This window comes from Alligator mississippiensis, chromosome 7 (assembly GCF_030867095.1).
Source record: "Alligator mississippiensis isolate rAllMis1 chromosome 7, rAllMis1, whole genome shotgun sequence".
Taxonomy (NCBI): Eukaryota; Metazoa; Chordata; order Crocodylia; family Alligatoridae; genus Alligator; species Alligator mississippiensis.
The window spans coordinates 55585299-55610320 of record NC_081830.1 but is presented as its reverse complement, the minus strand read 5'-3'; the positions used below and the strand labels follow the sequence as shown (position 1 = coordinate 55610320).

Genomic DNA, 25022 nt, shown 5'->3' with positions numbered 1-25022 from the left:
GGCTGTGCCTGCTGTGGGTGAACAAATCTGGGGGGAACATACCCCATCATGCTCTGCCAATGCATCACCTATGATTGGATGCTCCCCTTGCTCCACACACCACAACCCACTAGGGGGCTGTGGGTTGGGATTGAGGGGCACTGGTATATTAAGGCTGCTCCCCACCACAAAGCAGAGAGGAGTGAATTGGGGGGTGGGGGGAAGGACAGCTGCAGCTGGACCCATGTCCTGGTGAGTGAAGGGGGCAGGGGGAGCTCTACTTTTTCATGATAAAAACCCATAAAATTAAATGTCACAATATATAAGTATTTGGAATTTATTTTACTATAATGACTGAGGCACTGGGATGCTTTCATATCACTTTAAAATTGTAAATATATCAATAAAGCATTGCATTGAACTGATACCTATATAGGTATTTCATTCTAATTACAGAAAAATGTAGATTTTGGGGTTTTAATAAGAGAATTTTGAATTTTTAAACAGAGAAAACCAATATCCCTGATAAACTTGCCTTATTGCATCTCCTACACTTCTATAAGTTACCTGTTTGCTACTTAACCATCATAACATGATCTTTTTCAAAGCTACTTTTCATTTAGGGAATTTGAAATCTTACGGATTTTTGCTAAAATTAAAAGAATGATTACCTTTGCCTAAATAATTCTGCAAAAATTTTGGGCAAAGTCTGAGAAATATTTAAAGCAAATTCATCTACAAATTACAATTATTTGACAGGTTACTTATAAATAGCTAGGTCTCAATAAAATTGACCTTCTTATTTAACCCAGCTTTGAGAGGTGTTAATCAATAAATGACTGCTAAGCATTCTGATATAATCTATTTTCCATTCAAGGTCTTCCTTCAATACTAGTTCTGTCCCTTTTCTCGTTTTTCTCTCCACAGAAATTTCCACTGTCCCTCAGATATTCATGTTTCACTTCCTAGAGTCATAAGGTGATAATCTCACCAAAATCAGTTAATTGATAGAACATTCAATTTTTGCATCCTAATTCCTAGGCAAGATCATTTCAGATGATCCCAGCTGCAGTAGAGAAAGCACCAACACACATGCACTACTAACTGTATTCACGTATTCTTTAACTATAGAATGGGTAGCAAACTGGCTCAGGGGTCGCACTCAAATGGTGGTGGTGAATGGGTCAGTGTCAACCTGGAAAGATGTGTGCAGTGGAGTCCCTCAGGGCTCAGTTCTGGGGCTGGTGCTGTTCAACATCTTCATCAGTGATCTGGATGAGGGGGTGGGAAGCACCCTGTCCAAATTTGCGGATGACACAAAAATTTGGGGTAAAGCTAACACCCTGGAGAGGAGGAACCAGATCCAGGCTGACCTCGACAGGTTGGGGAAGTGGGTGGAGAGCAACAGGATGCAATTCAATAAGGACAAGTGCAAGGTGCTACATCTAGGGAGAAAAAACTGCCATCATACCTATAGGCTGGGGGGCAACCTTCTCAGCACCACTGAAGCAGAATGAGATCTTGGAGTCACTGTTAACTCCAGGATGAACATAAGTTGATGTGATAAAGTAGTCGGCACAGTCAATCGCACCTTGTCGCGCATCTGTAGGTAGGGCCACAGCTGGAGTACTGTGTCCAGTTCTGGATGCCGCAGTTCAAGTGGGATGCGAACAACCTGGAGAGGGTCCAAAGAAGAGCCACCCGGCAGATTGGAGGCCTGCAGGGAAGGCCCTACAAGGTAAGGCTAAGGGACCTTAACCTCTTCAGCCTCTCCAAGAGAAGGCTGAGAGGAGACCTTGTGGTGGCGTACAAATTCATAAAGGGAGAGCAACATGGACTAGGCGATGATCTGTTTACCAGGGCACCCCCTGGAACAACAAGGAACAATGGCCACAAGCTACTGGAGAGTAGGTTTAGACTGGACATTAGAAAAAAAGTTCTTCACGGTCAGGGTTGCCAGGATTGGGAATGGGCTTCCAAGGGAGCTGGTCCTTGCTCCATCCTTGGGGGTCTTCAAGAGGAGACTGGACAGGCACCTGGCTTGGATCACATGATCCCAGGTTTGGTGACCCTTTTCTTGCCTGCTAGGGGCAGCGGGTTGGAGTAGATGGCCCACTGAGGTCCCTTCCAACCCTAGAATCTATTAAACTGTTTCAGATTAAGAATTTCAGCTTTTATTTGAAGAATTAAATTTCAAACTATGGTAACTGTTAAGCTCAGAAAGAAGAAAGCAAAAGAGAAAATCAAATTGACATCTTAAAAATATCACTAATTTTAAGCCTAAATCTGAATCTCAGGTGCATCTATACTGCTCCATTACAAGTCATCCTGAGAAGTGCTGAACTAGTGCTAGGCACGCGACCTCCCAAACAGATTCAGATTTAGGCTTAAAATTAGTGATATTTTTAAAAATAAATTTGATTTTCTCTTTTGCTTTCTTATTTCTGAGCTTAACAATTACCAAAGCTTGAAATGTACTTGTTCAAATAAAAGTTGAGATTCTTAAAACATCATAAGGCTGCAGGAACTATACAGAAATTGAGAGTCTCAAAATAAAATCACAACAGCTTAAAGTCTTGGCACTCAGAATTTATGATGGGAGTGGGCGCAAGCTAAGATGCAACAATGAGTAACAAACAATGCAAGGAGAGTGAAAGACAACTGTATCAACAACTGGACAACTTAGTTGCATGCCTTAACTTTACTGCTCAGGATAGCAAGATGATATCAACTGTACATCCTGTATAGCAGGATGATATTAACTACCTTAACTGTACTGCCCAGGATAGCAGGATGCTATCAACTGTACTGCCCAACTTTCTGTGTGTGTGTGTGTGTGTGTGTGTGTGTGTGTGTGTGTGTTAAAAACAAAACCACTCCCCACCCCCCCCGCCCCCAAAAAAATTTACACATGCCAAGTCTTTCTGTTGACCTCCTACTGCACATGTAAGGTAGGTATTTGGTAACATGTAATACAGATTGTTATACAGGGAAGTTATATGTGATACAACATTAAACGTTTTCGATAGGCAGTATGTATTTCTTTATAAGTGGTTAAACATTTTACCAACATGACATAATCCTATGCTTAGTCATGCATTTGTTAATGGTGTGGGTGACAGATGTAGTATTAATTACATGTTGAATAAATCATTGTCTTATTACACTCCTATTGTCAACATCCTCATCTTCCTAGGCATCAGCCCATCCTGTAAGCAGCTTAAACACCAAACTTCTTTTTGTCCTTGCTTCTTGTCTCACCAAAACGGATGGCTGATCACACTCTCTCACAGCCCTCACCATCTGGAACCCACCTCCATATATTTTTTCAAATCCTTTCCTTTCCTTTCCATATGGCCCATCATCCACAATATAACAATTAAATTCTGTATTTCTTAAGCTTCTCAGTTCTTCTATTTCCAATCAGGGTTCTTTAATGATGGCTACTATATAATTTACTGCTACTGCCCAAAAGAAGAGATTTAAATGTTATCACAGTTTGCGACCAATCCTTGACAAGTCACTTAGTGAAGAGCTGTCCAACTTCTGAGTAGATGTAGGTCACAAGTTGCATAGAATCATAGAAAATTAGAGCTGGAAGGGATCTCAGGAGGTCATCTAGTCCAACCTCCTGCTCCAAGCAGGACCATCTCCAACTATATAATCCCAGCCAAGGCTTTTTCTATCCGAGTCTTAAAAACCTCCAAGGATGGAAATTCCATAACCTCCCTGGGTAACCTGTTCCAATGCTTCACTACCATCCTAGTGAAAATTTGTTCTCCAAACACCTAACCTAAACTTCCCCTTGAGACCACTGCTTCTTGTTCCATCATCTGCCATCAGTGACAACAGTTTAGCTCCATCCTTTTTGTAACAACCATTCAGGTAGTTGAAGGCTATTATTAAATCCCCTCTCACTCTTCTTTTCTCCAGACAAAATAAGTTGAGTTCCTTTAGCCTTCCCTCATAAATCATGTTCCCCACCCCTCTAACAATTTGCCTTGCCCTCCAATCTGTCTGTCTTTTCGGGGGGGGTGGGGGGGCGGCAGCGGCAAACTGGACACAATGGGCACACCTACATGTGTGCTTTACTGTGGAGTTGAGTAATTAGCTCTGCAGTAAAGCATCACTGTCTATACATATGGCACTATTAGGCCACAGTAAACTAATTAACTCCACTGTAGGACAGTACTGCCTGACACAAGTACTATCATACTATCCTATAAGTACTAACTACAGCAGAGTTATTTAGTGTGCCACAACACACGTGTAGACGGTGACTGAGGCTGGCTGGGGCACTAACTAGTTCTGCATTGTTGTGCCCTTGTGCTTCAGTCAGCCCCTCCGCAGCACAGTGAGCTGGGGTAGAGCAGCTATGGGATGGCAGGCTGACCCCCAGGATCCCCTGCCAGCTGGGGCTCCTTCACCCTGGCTTCATGTGGAGTGGTCCTGGGTGCATGTGCAAATGCTGCACCCAGGAGTAATAAACTCTGGTGCAAACTGCACCAGAGTTTGCTCAGGCACATTACTATCATGTGTAGATGTGCCCAGGACTCCAGATGTGGCCTTAGTGCCAGATAGAGGGGAGGAATCACTTCCCTCAATCTGCTTGCAATGCTCCTACTAACGCAGCCCATTATGTCATTAGCCTTCTTTGCAACAAGCACACACTGATGGCTCATATTCAACTTATCCTCACTGTCACCCCCAGGTCCTTTTATGCAGAGCTGCTGCTTGGCCAGTCAGTCCCCATCCTGTACCTGTGCACCTGAAGTGCGGGACTTTGCACTGCTCCTTGTTGAACCTCATGAGATTTCTTTTGGTCCAATCCTCCAATTTGTCTCTCTGACTCGTATCTCTATCCCTCCAGCTTATCTACTACTCCCTCAACTTGGTGTCATCTGCAAACTTGCTGAGGGTGCACTCCATCCCATTTCCAGGTCGTTGATGAAGACATTGAACAACAGCAGCCTCCGGACCAACCCCCGAGGCACTCTGCTTGAAACCAGCTGCCAACTAGAAACCAAGCTATTGATTACTATCCTCTGAGCCCAACAATCCAGCCAGTTTTCTATCCACCTTACAGCCCATTCATCCAACCTGTACTTGGCTTAGCTTGCTTGCAAGAATATTGTGGGAGACCGTATCAAAAGCCTTGCGCAAGTCAAGGCCACTGATCATTTCCACTGATCTCCCTGCATCCACAGAACCAGTCATCTCATCATAGCTGTGCCACATGCTGTGCTGCATGGTCCTCTGCTGCATAGGATCCCTAGGTACCCCTGGCTGCAGGCCATGCTGCCCGACCCTGACTTGTCTTGCCTCCATGGGCAGAGGCAGGCACTGAAACAGAAGGAAGGGAAGTCCCAAGTCTACCAGCAGCCAGTAACCACAGGAATGCGATGCAGGGATCAGTGTTTGGACCAGGAGCCTGAGGGCCACAGATTAACCGCTCAAGGGCCTTGATGTAGTGGACCATTAGCCAGAAATGCAGTGGACTCTACTTGATAACTGTTGTTAAAGAGCTTGCCAAATTGTGAGATGTACTAGAAGAAACACTTGAATCCATTTCCCGTTCAGGCAGCAGTTTTTAGGGACAGAACTGAATATATATTAATCTTGTGTATACTGGGGATTTTACAAACAAACAAACAAAAAAAATCCAAATTAGCGCTATAATCAGTTCCAGTAAGAGCCTTCCATAGACAAGGTTTCTATGGCTAAATATGCTTTTCTACAATAGTGACCCACGTGCATACTCTTAGCCTGAGGTAAATGAAAGCTAAGTGGCTCATTCCTCACTGTGCTAGACACTGTGTAAAAGTATAACACAATGATGTTACCTATTTGAAAAAACCTTCCTCCCTTGAGTTATTCTCCACATGGGCAGTCACTAGAGCAGCTGACACTGTAAACCCTGTCCTTCTTTACCCAGCTGTAAACGTTTTCATATGCCCATGCCCTGAACCTGGCTCCTTCCTCCTGTGTAACATCTGACATCAGTCTCTTGTTTCTTGCCTTATACTGAACCTGCAGGTTCTTCAGGTATCATTTTTGTTATGTTTTTTACACAGGATATAGAATAATAGGATCCTGATCCAAGACCATAGCCCATAGTTGCTACTACAACTCAAAAATTATAATGACAACCTCAAACTTAAAAAAAAAAGGCAAGCCTGCCACTAGTACAGATCAGGAAAGAACTAAGAAAAATGAAGATCTGACTTGAGGAACAGGGCGGAAATCATTAGAGAACAGCTCAGCCAACTCACCGAGTTGTGGCCTGGGGTTGCAGCATCTGCTATTATCATGGAGTGATCAGGCAACAGATGTAAATATCACTGATTGGATGTCAACAAAATCTGAAACAGCTGTCAGTTTCTAAAAATGAAGTGTGCAGAAGGCATGCACTTAGAACCCCAGGATGTATTCTGTCTTCTTGAGCGGCATTTGCCCACAGAAAGTTCAGCATGAGTTGCCTATTGGATTAAGAACACAACTTCCTAAACCCTCCTGCTATAGAGAAACTAATTACCACTAAGGATGTCTCTGAAACTGTAGAAGAGCCACAAAATCTAAAATCCCCAGGACAGATCAAGTTTACAACTATGTTAAATATCCTAAGTGCATGTATCATGTATTGATATGACAATACCAAGCATTTCTGACAGGGGAATAAGCCAAACTAAAATTCACAATTGAAGATTTTACAGTTATGAAGCCAAAAAAAATCACATATGTAACCTGAACAATTTCAGACCTATGGTAGGTTTAATGACTGACAGCAACATTTTCCACTGTCATAGCCAAGTGGAATCATTATTCAATGACCAGCAATGTTGACTGAAACAAAATGACTGCAAGCAGGTCTCAAAAGAAAGTAACCTCAACATCCTTTGTAACTGACAATATAAAACTTTCAGCCAGGTAAGTAGAAGGTAAAAGAACCAAACCTCTCTATTGCCTGGATAGACTACTAAAAACAATTCAGTTCCCTGCTATGGACCAATTGGATCATAGGAGAAAGCAGGAATAGAAAGGACCTCGTAAAGGTCATTTAGTTCAGTCTGTGGTCAAGGCAGGATCATTCCGGACTAAACCATCCCAGCCAAGTGCCTGTCTAACCTGCTTTTGAAAATTTCTATGGGTGGAGATTTCTACAATTTCAGGTGGCCTGTTTCAATGCCTTACTACCTCATAGTCAGAAAGTTCTTCCTAATCCCCAACCTGGTTTCCTCTGCTGCATCTTGAGGCTATAGCTTATAGTCTACACAGACAGGGACAGACAGTGGAGCGCCACCATGACAGCGGTGACTGAAGGGCCAGAGGCAGAGGAGGATGATGGCAGCACTGAGGACTCTACACTGACAGAGACAAGACTATCTTCATCCTCTTTATCTCTTACCCTTCAAGTGCTTTTCTTCTAGAGACCGGACATTCCTAGTTCTTTCAGCTTTTCTTCATAAGTCACATTTTCCAGGCTTCTAATAATTTTTGTCACTTTCTGTTGGATTCCTTCCAAACCATCCACGTTTCTTAAAATATGGGGCTTAAAACTGGACACAGTACTCCAGGTGCCAAACACAATAGAAAATAATGTCTTCTGATTTTCAAGTGACACTCTTTTTAATATAACCAAGTATGCGGTTGACTTCATGGAAAAAGAACACACATCTCACTCATAATCAGCTTATGGTCTACTGCAACACCCAGGTCCTTCTCTGCAGTACTGCAGCCTAGCCAGGCACTCCCCAGTCTATATTTGTACATGTAGGTATTCCATCCCAAGTGCAGCACTTTGCACTTGTCCTTGTTGAATCTCATCTGCTTGCTTTTAGACCATTTCTCCAATTTGCCCAGGTCCTTCTGGATCCGTGTCATCATAGTGCTCAGGTGCACAACAGATTTAAAATCACTTTTCTGCATGATGAGGATTTCATGCACATCAAGGACTAAAAGTATGTGGCACCAATCCTGGTTGGCAGAGTTATCTTTAAAAAAGAGCCTGAGGTCAATATGGTTCTGCCTCTCACTTGATCCATCAAGCTAGAATACTGCAAGACTCAGCTAAGATTATGATGTCACCAAAAAGCCACCCAATTGTTACATCTAGTCTATGTGCGTGACCTGAAATGTCTGACCTGAAATTGTCTCTCCAATGCAAGTCAACACAAGAGAGTAACAGAACTTGTAAACTCCTTCAGTTACTCTATATCCATAAGTTATGGGTTGGATAGGCATGCTGTATTACATGTTCAACTTGGAAGTGTGGTTAGGCACCTGAAGCTTGTGGATGAAGACATACATCAAGGAAGTGGCCATGAAGCAGGCATACAAATATCTGAGGCTGAATTTACTTCTATAGATGAAACACTGGAAGAATGGAAACCAAGAGGTTCCTCAAGAGGTTTTAATGCACCTGGAGGCCTGAGTTATATTTCAAACACAAAACTGGCAATACACAGCTGGGTTATATTCACATACTTCAAGACAAGTCTGGAAGCCCTGGACAGAAAGATGAGGATGTCCTTTACAAAGTACTTCGTAAAGGATGTGTTTTAAAAAGATGGATTCTTTGACAGACTATAATATACCTTGTCAGACAGATGAAAGACACCTGTTGAATCTTGAGAAATTTTGCAACAGTCAGGTGGGAGACGTGAGGAAATACTTTTTTTTATTAATGACTATTCTATTACATCATTCTGCTGTCAGAATCAATCAGGATTTTATGCCTCAAGTGTTAGAAACAGAAATACTATAAGTAGTAGGACTTTCAGTGGAATGGCATAGGTCAGCTCTGCAACAGATGGAGGAATGCCAGTTGAAGGCACTACATGGCAGTGGCATTACTCTGCACTGAAGGCATTACTCTGCAGACCAAGTAAATCACCAGCACTCAACTGCCTGGCTGAGACATGGAAGACTTAGTGACAGAAAGGGCTGCATGTGCACCCTCCAGGACTAACTGAGACTAATAATGATAATGTATTCATCTTGAGAATATGCCTGATGTGCAGAATATGTAGCTTCACTGGTGACAGAGTCCGCATCTTAGAACTACACTGCAAGCTTCTCTCAGTGCAGAGAAACGCCCTTCTTTTGAAAGATACAAGATGATGTGAGCTCCTTACCTGTATTTAAAGTATCCATGGTATGTACACTGGCTTTCTATTTTCCTCTAGGTACAAATCAGTGTTGGATGATGATGTTTAAAGCAACAGGAAGCTAGTTATCTGAAAGACCTTTGGTTCCCCTTGCAGCAATTTAGATTGCTCTTTTGGTTAGTTCCTAAGGCTGCACACTATGAAAACAGCACAGATTTCCAAGGTGAAGGTTCCAAACATTAGAATTCACTCACTCTGTAAAACTTATTAAAGGTCTTCCTTGGTTACCTGTGATATGCAAATATTTTTGTTTTATTTTGTTCAGGGATTTTTTTTTTGTAAGCAAGTTATTTCCATACCCAAGTGTTGGGAAAAAAAGATGTCATTAAGTTAGCTTATAAGTCAGTTAAGGTGGTTAGTTTTCTTTTGTTTTTTGAGCTTTTGAGTTTTACATTTTCAAGGTTTTCTGTACAACAATGAGGCCTTGACATTTTAACTGTGGGTTGGCAACCCTGCAAACAGCGTATCTAATCTAGTCTTAATCTTTGTAACTGAAGTACTTAGCTACTACTGCAATAAGCAATATAAAAACAATCTTTTAAATACACCATTTTTGCAAAAGTAATGCAAGATACAAATTCAGTTTAACTTTTTGCATGCAAGTTAAGAGCATGCAGGGTTGCAAGATCAGTGACTATGATTTTTAAGTTGTAGTATCCACCTGTAGTTTTTTTTATAATTAGCTACTGATCCAGCAAATCCTTAGTCACAGTCTTAAATGTATTGCCATGAGATGCATGTTCATTATCACTTGAAGGAAGAGGTCTACTCCTGGTAGTAAAGTTAAGCACAAGGGCACATGTGTATAGGCCTATAAAGTTTAGTTATTCTCAACAACAGCTCATTCGACCAATTACTGTGAATTAGCAAAATTCTCTTGTGTTCAGAGACAAAGTTCCTGAAGACATGAACAAGGGCCACCTCCCTCCCTCGCCGCCATGCTCAATGCAGCTATATTTCAGCATTGGTCACTGTGTGAACCCTAAACTGTTTTTTTTTCAAGCTATGCTTTTGGTCCCAGGACAAACAGCTTCATTGTACTCACAAATTCACTTCAATTCAAATGGAATCAGAACTCGTGGTAGAGGTGATATCTTTTATTAGACCAACTAGATTTTTGCAAAATCATTTCTTTAATGGCAAGCTTTTGGGCACTAGCACCTTTCTTCAGGCATAGGAGAAAAGATTGTAAAAGCTCTCCTGGGTAGAAATAAAAGTTCATATTTCACAGGAGAGCAGAAGGTGTGGCAAAATCTCCTGTTTGGAACAGTTTGTTTTATATGCAGATAAGGCTCAGATAAAAGTTGGAATAGTCTGTTTACCTTGAAGTTATTTGGTCGTAAGCAGGATGCAGTCATATTTCCCTCTGGTTATGGTGTTTCATATTTCATAGACAATTAAAAGATGGAATGAATTAAAGATTTTGTTTTGCAAAAATCTAGTGGGTCTAATAAGAGACATCACCCCTGCCACGAGTTTCGATTCCTTTTGCCTCTACACCAATATGGCTACAACCTGGATACCTTTGATTCCAATGCTGGTCATCTTCACTTTAAAAGTACTGATCTGCCTCTAGTATTTTTAATTTGAATTAACCCAGCTACTTCCTCCATGGGGCATCCCCAGACAATTTGTAACCCCAAGCCTGGTTGATCATGTTTCCTTTCCAGGATGGGGCCATGGGGCTCTGTACCATCCTCTTCCCAGAACCCCCCTGGCACCCCGGCTCGGGCAGCGGAGCTTTATTTTCACATTTTGACTCCCATGTCACTCCTATCCTGTTTTTTTCCCCTTTAGTTGTCCCCCCCCCAAACCTGTTAGTTGCATCTTTTACTCTTTGGCCCCACACAGTGGAGACCAGTTAACCGGATGGGCCCAGGTCCACCGGAAGATACAAACTGACAGGATGGGGAGCTTGCCCAGAGGCCACCCGCTGCGAGGGGCACCCACGTGCGGCCCGAGCCTTTCCTCCCTGCGCGAGGCCCCGGCCCGCCCACGCACCTGGCTGCGGGTGACGAGCACCTGGTAGAAGTCCTTGCTGGGGGCCGGCGCCTGCCCGCGCGCCTCGAACAGCTTGTCCGGCAGCAGCGACGCCATTTTGGGACGCCAGCGCGCAGTGGCTATGGCAACCAGGAAGGGGCGGGGCCCGTCAGAGGTCACCAGCGGCCCCGCCCCCTCTTAAAGGAGCCGGGCGCTGTTCCCGCCGCGGCTCCACTGGGGCTTCACCCCAGCCGCGCGCCCAGGCTGCGGTGGTCCCGGACTCGGGGTGAGGCGCGTCCCCGCCGCGCTTCGCGGCGACAGCCTCGCGCGGGCCCCGGGGTGACGACCCCGGCGGAGGGATACAGCCTGCGCGGCCGGAGAGCGCTGGCAGCGGCGAGCGGGACGAGCGAAGGGCCGCGGCGGCGGCTCCGCGGGGAGCGGCGGCGGCTGGTGCCGGGGCGCGAAGTCCAGGCGGAGGCGGGGGCGGCGGGCGCGGGCGAGGGGGCGCGGACCGCGGGCCCGGCCGGGGGGAAAGTAGTCCCCGGCCTCCCCCTGTGCCGCTGGAAGGGTTTCGGTGGCGGAGGAGGCGGCGCCGCGCGCTTGGTGCTGCGGCTCAGCTGATAATTGAAGGGAAGAGGAGCCGCTGCCGGGAGCGCGTCGGAGCACGAGCGTCTGCGGGGGCTGCGTCGGCCTGGACTAGGTACGCGGGCGCCTGCCCTGCTCGGGGCGCGGGGGGGGGGTCTGGCTGCTGGGTCCCTGGGCCGGGTCGGGCCTCTTGTGTCATCGGGGGGTGGGGAGGGGGAGCGGAGCTGCCATCCCGGGGCCGGGGCCTGGGGGAGGTGGGCGCGGGCCAGGGGCGCCGCGGGGGGGGGGGCAGGCCTCGGGGTGCAGGAGGGGCTCGCGGTGGGGGAGGGGGAGTGGAGGTGGCAAGATGGCCTGGCGCTCGCTTGAGGAGGCCTGCTTTCCCCCCCCTCCCCCCCCGGCGGGGCCGGCCCGAGCTGTCGCCGCCCGGGCGGTGCGGGCCACGCTCCCGTACAAAAGGCTGGACCCGAACTAGGCCGCCTTCCCCCCCCCCGGGCCCCCTTTTGTACGAGAAGAGCCGTGCCCCGAGTGGCGAGCGGACACAATGCGAGCGCAGGCCCGGATCTATCCCCCCCCGGCTGCTGCTTTTGTTGATTTCAGTAAAGAAACAAGTTCCTGCCGTCGCCGCGTCGCGCGAGGCGTCGTGGCTGGAGGCTGCTGGCACGGCCCAGGCCCCCTTTCGTGTCCCCCCCGGACTCCTCGTGTCGCTGCGCGGGGCAGGAGGGGCTGGGACGCCGCTCTGGCGGCGGCGGGGCCCGCGGCGTCGAGGCCGATCCCTTTCCGGCGTCGGCCCTCGCCATCCGGGGCTGGCGAAGCACCCGACGCCGGGGCTTTCGGCGGAGCTGCAGGCCCATCTTCCTGTTCAACTTTTTTATTGTTCCCCCTGCCGCTGCTCCGGCTCCCCCGGCGCCTCCGGGCTTCTATGCCTGCGGGGACCGGGAGGCGCGGAGTGTAGCTCGCCACCCGGAAAATAGCAGGGGGGAGACGGGAAAGTTGTGTCACGGGCTTTGGAGGAAACCGGCGACGCATGGAACAAAGGTCCTGGCAGTCTCGGGGAGAGAGGCCTGCGTGCGAGGCCTGATTGTGTCGCATTTACACAGGGGGAAGAGACGGGAGCCTGGCATTGGCCTACATCCCCCCCCCCCTCCCCCCCTCAGTCTGGCAGGAGGCTCGGAAACGATTTAAAGAGCGGGTTCAGTTTGTTTTCAGGGTGGCTCAGATCCGCAATCTGTAATCCTCAGTTAGGGCGAGTTTCAGTGCTATTGCTATTCTTTCTTTTCGGCCTCAGCAGGAGCAGCCCCAGAGTTGATCTGCCAGGGATTTAAGGCCACTTTACTTCTAATAGGGTGACTTCCTGAATATGCCTGTTCATGAGATTTCTACTGAAATAGCCAGGTTTGTGGTACTTTCCAGGTGCTCTAGCAAAGGCAGCTTGAATATGGAAGTAAGACTTTGTAACATGCAACCAAATTAATCACAGGGCAAACTTCAAAAACTATCTAACTATGACCTTAAAAATTAGAATTTTCCCTCATGGACTTGGCTTCGTGGATTTGGTTGCATGGATATTCTGTACATATTTCAAGATAGTGCTATAATTAAAGCTGTTGCTCCATTGCATATATTATTATGATTTGGTGACCACCTTAAAGGTGGATTGACACTAATTAAGTGGTCAGTTGGGGGTGGGGGGACAGTGTGGCTTAAGTAAGTTTTTTTTTCTGTGTATTTAAAAAAAAAAAAAAAATTCTGACAATTCAGAATGACTTGAATGTAGCTTGTCTAGTATTTAGTGATTTTTTTTTTTTTTTTTTTTTTTTTTTAACGAGAGGTGTACCATAATTATTATTATTCAACACGTCTTATTCCACACACGCTTTAAGCTAGCATTGTTATGTCTCCTTTGGTGTTCATAATTTTTACTCCCCCCCCCTTGAAAATTATGGCTAATCAGTATGAGACAAAAGCAATAATGAGGTGAGTAAAAACTGTGTTTTACTGAGGCAATTAAAAAAAAAAATTAGTCTAAACAATTTAAAAAAAAATTGGAATCTTGCCTTGCAGTGCTTACTAAACTTATAAAATGCACACATTTGCAGGTTTCAGGTTCATGTGTGCTAATGGTCCTTGCGTAAGTAGAAGAATGTTCCCCCAAGGTATGCACCACTTGATCTCAATGTCTTCTATTCTTGTGCTAAAAACCAGATAAAAATAAATGGGGAGTCTCACTGTTTTACCTGTTTAACATTGGACCAGTTGCAGTAATGACCTTTCATTGACGTTCCTCTTGGGAATATATAGCCTCCAATCTCAAATTGGTGGGTGTTTACCAGATGTAAACAGACCTAAGCTATCGTGAGGAAAGAAGAATTACATATTGTCCTCACTGTGACATAGCTGTCCAAATGAGTTTGCTACATCCATCCATAGGATTACCTACTTATTAAATAGGATATTGATTAAAATAGTCTTTTGAAAGCCTGTGAGAGGCTTCCTGGTACAGATGAACAGAACAAAACAAGTCATTTAATAGCAGCCTTTAACTACCTGAAAGGTGGTTCCAAAGAGGATGGAGCTAGACTGTTCTCAGTGGTGACAGAACAAGGAGCAATGGTCTCCAGTTGCAGCAAGGGAAGTTGAGGTTGGATATTAGGAAAACTTTCTCACTAGGTGCGTAGTGAAGCACTGGAACAAGTTACCCAGACAGGTTGTGGAGTCTTCATCCTTGGAGGTTTATAAGACCTGACTAGACAGCTGTGGCTGGGACGATCCAGTTGAGGATCATCTAGATCCCCAACTAGATGATCTTGCTTTGAGCAAGAGGTTGGATACTAGATGACCTCCAGAGGTCCCTTCCAACTCTCATATTCTTTGATTCTATGATTTCTCTTTTAGAGGAAGTAATGGAAACATTAAAAAACTTCCCCATCTATGCCAGCTAGGGGCCAGAGGCAAGCTGTCGACGTTTTGATTTTGTACATTACATTAACTGAGTGTTTATCTGCAATTAAACTACAAAAAATGCACTAAGTTTTTAACTTTCCATCTTGGAAAATGCTTAAATAAAGTTGAAATGCAAAACCATCAAGAATAGAATGTGATGGAAAAAGACCTTTAAGTGGTAGATGATGTGTAGCATTGCTTAGACCCAAAAGTAAATTAAGTAGGAAGGATTCAACGTTTGCCTCTGCTTGGCAATTGGATCCTTAAAACATATTCTTTTGGGAGGCATCAATACTTAATACAACCAGTAGGGTAAGCTAGTTGTTTAGCTTGATTGGAAACATGACTAAAGTCTAAGTCATAAAACATGGACATGGAATTTCCTGGTTAGTCTAAATGAGGCCCAAACACTCCCTTTATAGGGAGTCTGATATGATAACTGTACTTGCTTTATATATATCTGTAACTGCTGGTGTTCTGTAGGTCAAATCACATTAGGCCAAGTTATATACTAAGTATTGTATCCTGCTTTATCATGGCTTCATGTTGTAACATGCTAAAAATATATATTTTTTTCTGTTCTGTCACACCTGTATGTTACTGCAGAGCAGTACACTGCACTACCAAGTAGATGAGACTTGTCTTGGTTCTTTTCCTGGCTGTGGATTACCCAGGGCAAGTTGGATCATTTCTCTGCTTCCATTTCCCCTGTCTATAAGATGGAGATACAAAAAAAGGAGAATATTCTAAAACACTTAAAGAGCCCAGTGCAAAGATCTTGCACATCTGTCACTTATACTACATAGTAAGTAGTAGGAATATAAGCTGTTGTGATCCCTTTCTGAATCTGCTTTTTTATTTTTGTGTTTTTTTTAAGGGAGTTGCACTCCTGTCACAAGATTTCATGGTTGTGTTGCCTACTTTTTTTTAGTTTTGACACTTTTTTCTGAAATAAAATGCCTTATGAGCTAGTTTAATTGATGTTATCACTCCACGGTATGGTATTATGTCAATAATAGGTGGAACAGTTATCCATTTGTTTAAAATATTGCTATGTGCATCCCTGCCCATGGGACAGTAAATTGGCATCAGCTCATCCTCCTTTTATGTATTTATTTTTTCCTTGCAGCTTTTCTAGTTATATATATATGAAATATTGTATTCCCTTATGGTAGCAAAGTTATCATAACTCCTTTCTTTCTTTTTGAGACTAAACATCTGCTTCTGATAAAAATGCACGTAATAGATCTTGCTAAAGAAAATCATAAAACCACTTTCAGAACATGAAATCAGTCTTCTGGAAAATAGAATAATTCTAGCAACATCTCTTAATAATTGTTGCCAGTATGCAGTCAGGAACTTTAAGTCAGTTAATTTTTAACTAGATACCTGAAAGTGCTAATGGCAGTGAGTTAAATATTCTGGCTGCCCAAAAAAGGGTCAACTTTCATTCTTTAATTTTGTCCCACAACCCCTAGCAAGATGGATGAATCTGGCTGTGCTTATTTGCAATCATATTCTTTGATTCAGTCTGGCAACTAGCATGCATAATCAAACTATTCATCCTCACTATCTATAGCAGTGCTTCTGTTGCAGTGTGCTGACTGAGACTGAAATCTATTGACTTACAAACATCACTAAAAATATGGCTGAAATCTGTAATTGAGCTGTCATTCACCTTGTGTCTTGCTTCAGATGGGAGTGTTATGAAGTTTGGAGAGTTGGGCTCAATTATGTCAGCCACTCTTCAAGCCACACTCACTGCTAACACTTGCCTTTAGTGTTAGGAGAACATATAGCAAGTGCACTTGTTATCATTTGAGCAGGGATTTTTTTTTTTCCCATTTTCACTCCAAATTGCTACAACTAAGACGGCCTAACTGGCTCTGCAAGACATCCTTTTATCCCCCCCCCTTGGCCTTTATCTGATCGAAAGCCCTACAATTACATGTGGCTTTATGTGTGTACTACCCAATTGCCTGTCAAGAATGGCGAGGAGGGGAGCTAGGATGGAGTGCTGTCACCTAATGCCCCATGCTGCTGATGTTCTGCCACTTGCAGGGAGCTGGTTGGGGAAGCCAAGGCCAGCATGGCTTTAGACTCATGGCGGTGTTCCCCCATGCTTGGAGTACTCTGATTGGCTGACGGAAACAGCCAATCGGAGTGCAAATAAAGTGAGACGGACGGACAGCCAGAGAGACCCAAGCTTTTATACTATTAGAATTGGAATGCGTCTTACAGTGTACTTTTTTTTTTAAGTGGTAAAAGGAAAAGTATCATACTTTTAATAACTTTATTTTACCTAATTTTCATAGCTGAGCAGGTGGTTAGTTATACAGAACCATTTTATTCTTGGATAGAAGTTGATGTACAGGCAAACAACAACAGCTTTACAATGTAGTGTAGGGAGAGCTTTTTTTGGCTAAGGGTGCTAGGATATGGGGAGTATTTTTCCAAATAGCACAGGGCTTGATGTCCATTTTGAACAGGCAGGACCACTGTCTGAAAGTCAGCCATAAAACTCAGTACATGGTAAATTGTAAACGTATCGGGATTTTCCGAAAGAGATGAGAAGGTTGAGTAATTTCTCTTGGGAGTTGAACCTGGAATTCAGGAGCCTGTGGGAGAAACCTGGATATTTCAGAAAGAAGCCTAAGATTTACTGTTCTCGTACTTTATGTTCACTATGAATCTTTCAAACTTTTCTGGAAGTCAGGAAGCTACTTTCTCCCCCTCCCTCCCCTCTTAAAATTGTGCATTTATTTGAACAAGAAATATTTTACTGACATTTATCTGACTAATATAAACATATTACCCATAAATACATTGGGTGGAGAGATTTGACTGTTGGCTATTTTCTGTAAAGGTGAAAATGAAAGTGTAGCACTACCTTCTTTAGGGGTTGGAGTGTTTAGGAAACTCAAATAACGTTATCTGTTCATGTGACAGATGCTGGGCTTGTAAGTGCATGCTTTATTGATATGACTTGTAGGTGACTGAAATTACACCACCACTCTTATAATTTAATTCATAGCAGCTTTAAGCTTGAGGTAGTAATTTATCCCTAAAGTGCACACATCTTAATTTGCTGTGGTCAAAGGTGTTTCAACATGAGACAAAGTAGATGGACCAAATATGGCCAAGTAACTGCAGAGAACAAATTTTTTACCCCAAAGACCACTTATACATTTTGAACTTCATGCCTGTTCACAGTATGCAATACTATGACTATTTATAAGCAATAGTTAACATACAACTTGCTAGCCCAATAGCTGTCCCAGCAACAGATTTTCAAAAAACATGCATTATCCATCACTCAGATTTTTATGTACACTTCCCCCCAACCCAACCAAAACAATGCTTTTTAAGGAAAAGCCAGCTGGTCTTATTGAATCAGTTACTGGAATCAATGTGCTTTCCTTCATTGTACATGTGTTTTCAAACAAAAATAACTCTTATTGTCAAAAACATAATTGTGAAATAAGGGTATTACTTCAGAGTAATCAGGTGACAACTTTGCTGTATTAGTTAGATTCTCTCTTCTAATAACTCTTACTGAAGTAGCCCATCCACCATTAGAATTTTTAGATCTGTAAAATGTACTTAGATTTACAAATGTACTGGGTTAGTGTTTTTTAAATCAGTTTGGTTCTGGAGCTGTATATACAAAGTCATTAAGCAGGAACAGTAATATCTCCCTAGTTTAGAAACAGTACAGTACTTTAGGTTTCATCAGTTATGGGCTTAGGCTTGTCATTTAAAGGTGTTGACAAATGGAAGAAAGCTGTAAGAAATTTAAGTCTGGTGATATGTGGACTAATTTGAAGAAAGATCTTAAGGAAGATGTATGGAGCTAAAGAGGTGGTCTGTGTGGGTAAGATAGTCTTTGAAATGGTTATGTGTAAATGCCTGCCAGGACATGGGGAAACTTTACAAGATTTAGAGAAAGCAGTAGACAAGTGGTTCTCAACCTAATGGGACTCAAGGCACCTTCTTTGTGAATGGTGCCCAATTTCAAAAACTAATTTTTATATATTACGGGCCTTGGGTAGTGGGGGTGAGGAATCAGCCTGAGCCTGTACTTACCTTAACTTGTTGCAACTCTTGACATCCTTCGTGGGATCTTGCAGCACCCTGGTTAAGAATCATTCCAGTAGATGTAGAATAAGATCTTACGTGCTCAGTAGAAAAAATAAATATACTTTCTAGCAGTGCACCGATACATCGGTCCATATCATATTGGCACCAATACAAGGAAAATTAACATTATCAGTAATTGGCTTTTTTTGGCTGATGTGGCTGATAATGACATTGATAAATGCCGTGTGCATGTGTGTAGCCACAGCATGCATGCGGCCAGCCCAGCAGCTTGGACAGTGGAGAGCAGCGTCCGGCTAAGTCTGTTGCAGGGGTGGGGATCGAGGCCCCTGCGGTGAGGGTGTGGGGCTGGGGCAGGTGCTGCCCAGGCAGGGCAGATGCAGGACAGAGCTGTGAGTGGCTTGTCTGGGGGGTGGGAGGGACGATAGCTGCTACGTGCACCTCTGGGGGAGCCATGGAGGGCATGTGCCCTCGGTTCTGTGTGTGGGGCAAGGGTGGGCTGCTGCTGCGGGCTCAGAGTGATGCCAGGCTCTTGGCAGGGGAGCTGGGCTGGCGCTGTGTTCGGGCTGGGCAGTGCTGGGGGGGGGGGGGGACAGCCTACCCCAGTGCGGCTGCTGCCCTTTCCCAAGCAGAGCCCTAGTCCAGTCTTTCCTACAGCTAGGAAGAGCCCAGTGCTGGGCCCCAGCCTGCCCTTGCCCTGCACACAGGGCCAGGGGGTACCCCCCCACCCCATGGCTACCCTGGGGGGGTGTAGTGGGAGGATCTGCCCCCCCCCCCAATGAGCTGCTTGCAGCTCCATGCCTTGTCCCAGCTGGGTAGTGTCTGCTCCAGCCTCACTCCTTCATTGCAGGATGCCCCCACGCAACAGACCTACCAACCGGATGCTGCTCTCCAAGCTGCCAGGCTGCATATTGGCAATTGGTATTGGCCGATTTATGGCTTGTTAATAATCAACCATTGGTATAGGCCCAAAAAATCTCTATCGGTACACCCCTAGTATTTTCTGTGTTCTTGGAAGTGATGGAAACTAATTGTCTACTAGAATGGGGGGAAATGCTTCAATATTTTACTGTTTTGACTTTCTAGATTTAAAATAATGGTAATGAGGAACGAGAGTTTGTATCATATCACAAGCCTTCTCGGTGGGGGTTTGAGGTGTAGGTGAGGAAGAGGGTGACCATCTTGTATATACTCTATCAGCTTTTCGGTAAATATCACCTTCCTGCCTCCAGCTTGTGTTAGTATGCCTTTCTGTCTTGTATTATGGCTTTCACGTTGAAGAGCTTGATTAATAGGTTTTAACATACTACAGCATGCTGTCAGACTCTGGTCCTATACCCCAAACTAGTAAATATCATTTTACAAAGTCTCTAGAATAAAGTAAGTATTGAGGAGTTGCATTTCTCATCTGAAAAGTCAATGCTTAAAGCTTGGGGGTTTTTTTGTGGGGGAGGGGTCGACAACCTGAATCTCTCCAATTGATTAGCTATCTAGGTTAAGGAAGAATACCTGGTTTTGTAAGCAGTTAACTTTCAGATAAACACAGATTTGCTTCTAGGATTTCCAAAGGTAAATTAAGTTAATTATTTGCTACAACAAAATAGGAATTTTGGGGAATGATTATATGATTTTAGTGCCCATTCACTCAGCTCTTCAGTGGTTGTGTTTAGTTGAATGTTTCAAATACTCTTGATCAAGGCTTGTGCACTAGTCAATATGAAGTCCAGATCAGAGGAAAGGGTTTAGTTTGTCTACAGATGATAGACCCTGTATACTGGAGTCCTGCTTGCGACTGGGTTAGGGGACAGTGACTGTCCATGATATGACTGTCTAATATGGACACGTCCTAGCTTGGTTGAACCAGGAGACTTTTTATTTTTTTTCTCCCCTGTTTGTTTTGAGGAAGGGGAAATTTCTAAAGACTTAATTTGTGTGAATATCTGAAAACATACATTCCACACACAGGCTACACTATATCTGAGAAAAAAAAATATTAATCTCCTTCTAGCTGTTTCAGTTGTTGATAGGAATTTACCTAATGTAAAACTAAATGCATTTCCTCTGTTCTAATTCTGATCAGGTAGCTGAATTCTTAGTTGGCCTTCAAACTAGGGGAAGCCTCTCCTCTCCCCCCCCCCTTGCCTCTTGTATCTTGCATTGCTCAAAGCAAAAAATAAAGATTTTTGTTGAATGGTTTTACCAGTAGCATTGAAGCTTTAGGCCTTATCTGGACAGGACTGAACTTCTCCCTAATAGCTACTTTAGTCTTTGTGAAGCATTTCTAGGTACTATCTAGTGGTTTTTAGATTAAGTACCCTTTCAAAACTTTTCAGAATTTAGCAGCACCCCATTTAAAAACTGATATACATTCTATTATGATAATAGGAATATTATAATCCTAGAGTCTGGGGATGCCCAGCTGGCAAGGACACGGTGCTGGGACAGAAGGCCTGGGAAGGGGGCAGGCTAAGGCTGTTTCATAGTTTCCTGTGCTGCTATGGAATGAAACTGCCCCCTATACACCTTGGTTTCCAAAAGACACATCAGGGCTGAACTGAGAAACAGTTGCAGCAAAAAAAATACTTAAGTTTTATACAGACAAGTATGCTGCTGTTTTGGTTCTGACGCCTCCTGAAATCTGAGGCACAGGAGGCAGTTTCTACCTGTAGCACCTCTGACTTCCTTGCAGCACCCTGGGTGAGGTGTATTGCTTTCATAATGGCTTGGCTGTCTAAACAGAAAGCCTACGTATCACGACTGGGGGGGGTTCCATAATTTGGAACCCTTGTTTCCTTCCTTCTGTTCCATGCCTTTTCAAATACTTTATTGTTTCTAATCCTATTTGTTATGACTCGAAGTCTTCTGGAGTGGCTTTCTTACTGATATTGGGTTGATTTTGCACATTTTGCTAGTTCTTTTATTGGAAATCCTTGCCAAAGACACGATAACTGCTTTGTTTTCCTAAACGTAGATTTTTGGCATGTGTTGGGGTTTCCTCCTGCCCCCCCCCCAGTTGGAAGATATCAAACATGAACACATGTACAAACGTGTATGTGCAGTGAATGACACGGCAATAGAAAGATTAAACTGCATAAACTACTTAAGCATGGAATAAAGCCTCTCCAGAAACAAAATGTGTATTTAATTGTAGATATCGGCATCTAGGTTTTTAAATTTACTATAGAATGCTGTTATCTCTTACTCCTTCTCCCCACCCCCTGCTCCCCACCCAGCCAGCTAGAAAAGTGACAGACATGCAAGGAGGATTTTGTCCTAACACCTGCAGAACTTGGTGGCATTTAGGGCTGTGTTACTCTGGTGCCATGGCACTGTTCTTCATCAATGGCAGAATGTATAACTTTTTTTTATATGCATTTGCAAGGATCTGAGTAGGAATACAGTAGGGACAGGCACAGAAGGTTGAACGTAAACTGCCCTGCTGGTTTCTTTATTTATAGCATTGCCTGTTCTGCCTTTCTTTATCCACTCCTGAAAAGTACTGAATCTGATCATATGTGTCTATTCACTTTCTTAAGTGTTTGTAAACTGTGAGGAAATTAATGGCTTGAACAGAGCACCCTTAGGTTTGACATTTCCTGTGCATAAACTACTGTCCTGAATAAGTTGTTTCAGCATCCAGAAGTTGGCCTAGGCTGGGGTTATCAAACCATCCAGCCCACAAGCTGAATGAGGGATGTAGGGTCTGTCCACTGGCCAGATCTGGCCTGTTGACTGGCATTGTGCCTGCACGCCAGCCCTTGTGTTCCGTGGCATGCATGTGCTGGTCTGGGGCATATGCTTCATGCTGCACTCATGCAGAGGCCGGTCTATGGGCCTGACTCAGGCTGGCCCCTGATCCAGCATACAGGGCTGGTTTGGCATGGACACTGCATACAGTATGAGCCCTGGATTGGCCCCATGTGCATCATGCAGCACATGCCAGACCAGCTGTACAGGCTGCATGCAGTGCACAGGGCTGGGGCATGTAGGTCCAGCCTGAGACCCACCCTCATGGGCCATATTGTTGGCACCCTTGGCCTATAGGCCAGTCCAGTTTTAATTGCCACTCTAGCAACTGCACTTGTAAATGACCCAGGCACACGATGGCCACAGTATTACTTTTAACTACTCCAGATCTACATGTCAATTGCAGCTGCATTTTGGAAGTCATTGGAGTGGGACTGGTACTGAAGCTGATAGTTGCATAAGGGATGTTGATGAAGAAACTTAAACCTTTGTGTTTCAAGTGAGCTGTTCTGACATTGAAAGCATACAACCCTTGGATATTTAACTTTGAAATAAATGGAAATCTCAACATCAGTATTACGTCACTACCTGTTTCAACATAATGCTAGCTTGTGTATTTCAAATACTGTTTTAGGTTGCCTATAATGCAAGAAGATAATACTTTTAATGCTTCTCTGCAGTTGTCACTTCTTTAAATACCTTGGATTTTAAACACACTTGTCATTGCTTCTGTGTGTTATTTACCTCTTAATGCTGCAGCCTTTTGGGATGCATAAGGTCCTAAGCATCATTTTCAAAAGCTGCACTTCCAGAGAATTCTGTGTCTTACAATATTGGAGAGGTAAAGATTTCTTAGGGTGATGTCTTTTAATGGCCCAAGTATGTAGGTGGGATAGAGTTAAACACTTCTGAATGCAAGACATTCTTCATCAGACTTGATCAGAACAAGCAAGAAACTGTAAATTTTAAGCATCTGTACTTGATTTAAGTATTTAAGTGTCTTTTAACTATAAGAATTATAAGCACCTCTGGTCTACTGGCCTGCCTTCATACACTTGCACTTTCAGAAGTGCATTTCATACTGAAACAGCCATGCTTCAGGGCAGGAGTTAAATCCAACTTGTTGGTGGGTTCAGTTATTCAGAAATGGTAGGAGATCAATTCACTCCAGTAGTCTTTAGTTCTGTAGCTTAACAGCTCTAAAGCAGAAATAGTTGAAGTGGAAACTTAATGTGTATTAAATAGCCCTTGATTTGAGGAGTGCCTTGTAGTCTGAAACTGGAGTTGGTTATAGTCTGCTAAAAATGTCACCGATGCACAACGTCATAGAACCTGTGGCATCTGTAATGTCAGCCAGGCTGCATTGTGCATGGCTATGGCATCAGGTATACGCAAGTGTCCTCAGAGCAGCTGTTTTAGGGAAATATCAGGGCAGGCAAAGGGTCTTCTTGATGTGATTCCTGAAGACCTGTTTTTTGTATTTCCCCTTCCCCTCTGACTTTAATTTTCCACTCTTTACATTTCATTTAGTGATACTGCACATCAGAGAATGTGTAAGCTACTGTTGCCCTCTCTTACAGATGTTTTAACATTTGCTGTACCCAAATGACTAAAAAAAAAAAAAAAAAAAAAGAGAGAAACATTTACAGGAATTTGAAAGGCAGCATATGATTATTTACCTTTTTGTCACCTTTTAAGAAGCTCTGTAATGGGACACTGGAATTGGGTCCCCTGTGCTCATAATACAGAGGCAAAGTGACTTATCTGGCTAGCATTTACATAGTGGTTTAGGTTATAGCACAGAATCCAAAAGTTTGAGGTTTTATGATACCAGGTGTCATAACTCCTATGTCTGCATGCTGTGTTACTTCAGGTGAGTCCCTTACTTTGGAAAGAAGAGTGTATTAATATTTAACTAGTTAGGGAGCTCTTAGGTTTAATTAGGGTTGACCTGTTGTTTTTGTTTTTGTTTTGTTTTTTTTAAATCTGTCAGATAACAGCCATTTATAATATGCAGATTGGAAGCATCGCTTATTCTAGCTCTTTTGCTTTCTAAACAACCTAGATAGGATTGAAGTTTTTTCTCTAGATGGAGAATTGAGACCTGGAAGTGTCTTAAATGCATTCAGAGAGAAACCTACAGCAGCAATGATGCTGTGAGGCTCTGCTGGAGCAGATGGTGGTCTAAGCATTAAGTTTCAGATATTCCCTGGGGAACTTTTGTTAAAATCTGTACAGGTTGGCTCATATGCCTACCCTTGAGGTTAATGTACTGAATTCCAAGCAGGTCAGTGGTTAGATTATTGTTTTTTTGGCCTCAAACTGTCACCATTGTATGAAGGTACAGAGTGCTTTCTGATAACTCTTTGTAAGGGTATAGGAGCTCATTTTGATGTTTCTCTGACTCTTATACACACACATTAGAAGTGTCTGGGTCGTGTGTTATTCCCCTGCTTAAAATTGCTAGATAATAGGTGCTAAACAAATTTTAACTGCCCCTCATGGCATAGTCAAGTCTGGGTAATT

General features: G+C 43.7%; 2 protein-coding genes across 9 annotated transcripts in view; one reads left to right on the top strand and one right to left on the bottom strand.

Moving 5' to 3' along the window:
- The window catches only part of FBXO36 (F-box protein 36), a 143555-nt gene extending 132079 nt beyond the window's left edge, over positions 1-11476 (bottom strand). Inside the window, exon 1 of one of the 2 annotated variants that reach the window (XM_014602803.3) lies at positions 11148-11476. In XM_014602803.3, coding sequence (XP_014458289.1) covers positions 11148-11243 — 96 coding nt within the window. In that variant the 5' untranslated portion in view covers positions 11244-11476. The remainder of the gene's footprint in view (positions 1-11147) is intronic. The other variant, XM_019491694.2, reaches the window with a different exon arrangement.
- Positions 11477-11666: 190 nt separating this feature from the next.
- The window catches only part of TRIP12 (thyroid hormone receptor interactor 12), a 124694-nt gene continuing 111338 nt past the window's right edge, over positions 11667-25022 (top strand). For 3 of the 7 annotated variants that reach the window (XM_059730971.1, XM_059730972.1, XM_059730968.1), the window contains exon 1: positions 11667-11826. The gene's annotated coding sequence lies outside the window, so the exon portion shown is untranslated. Of the gene's footprint in view, positions 11827-13827; positions 15457-25022 lie in introns of those variants that run through there. The other 4 variants (XM_059730974.1, XM_059730973.1, XM_059730970.1 and 1 more) reach the window with 2 other exon arrangements.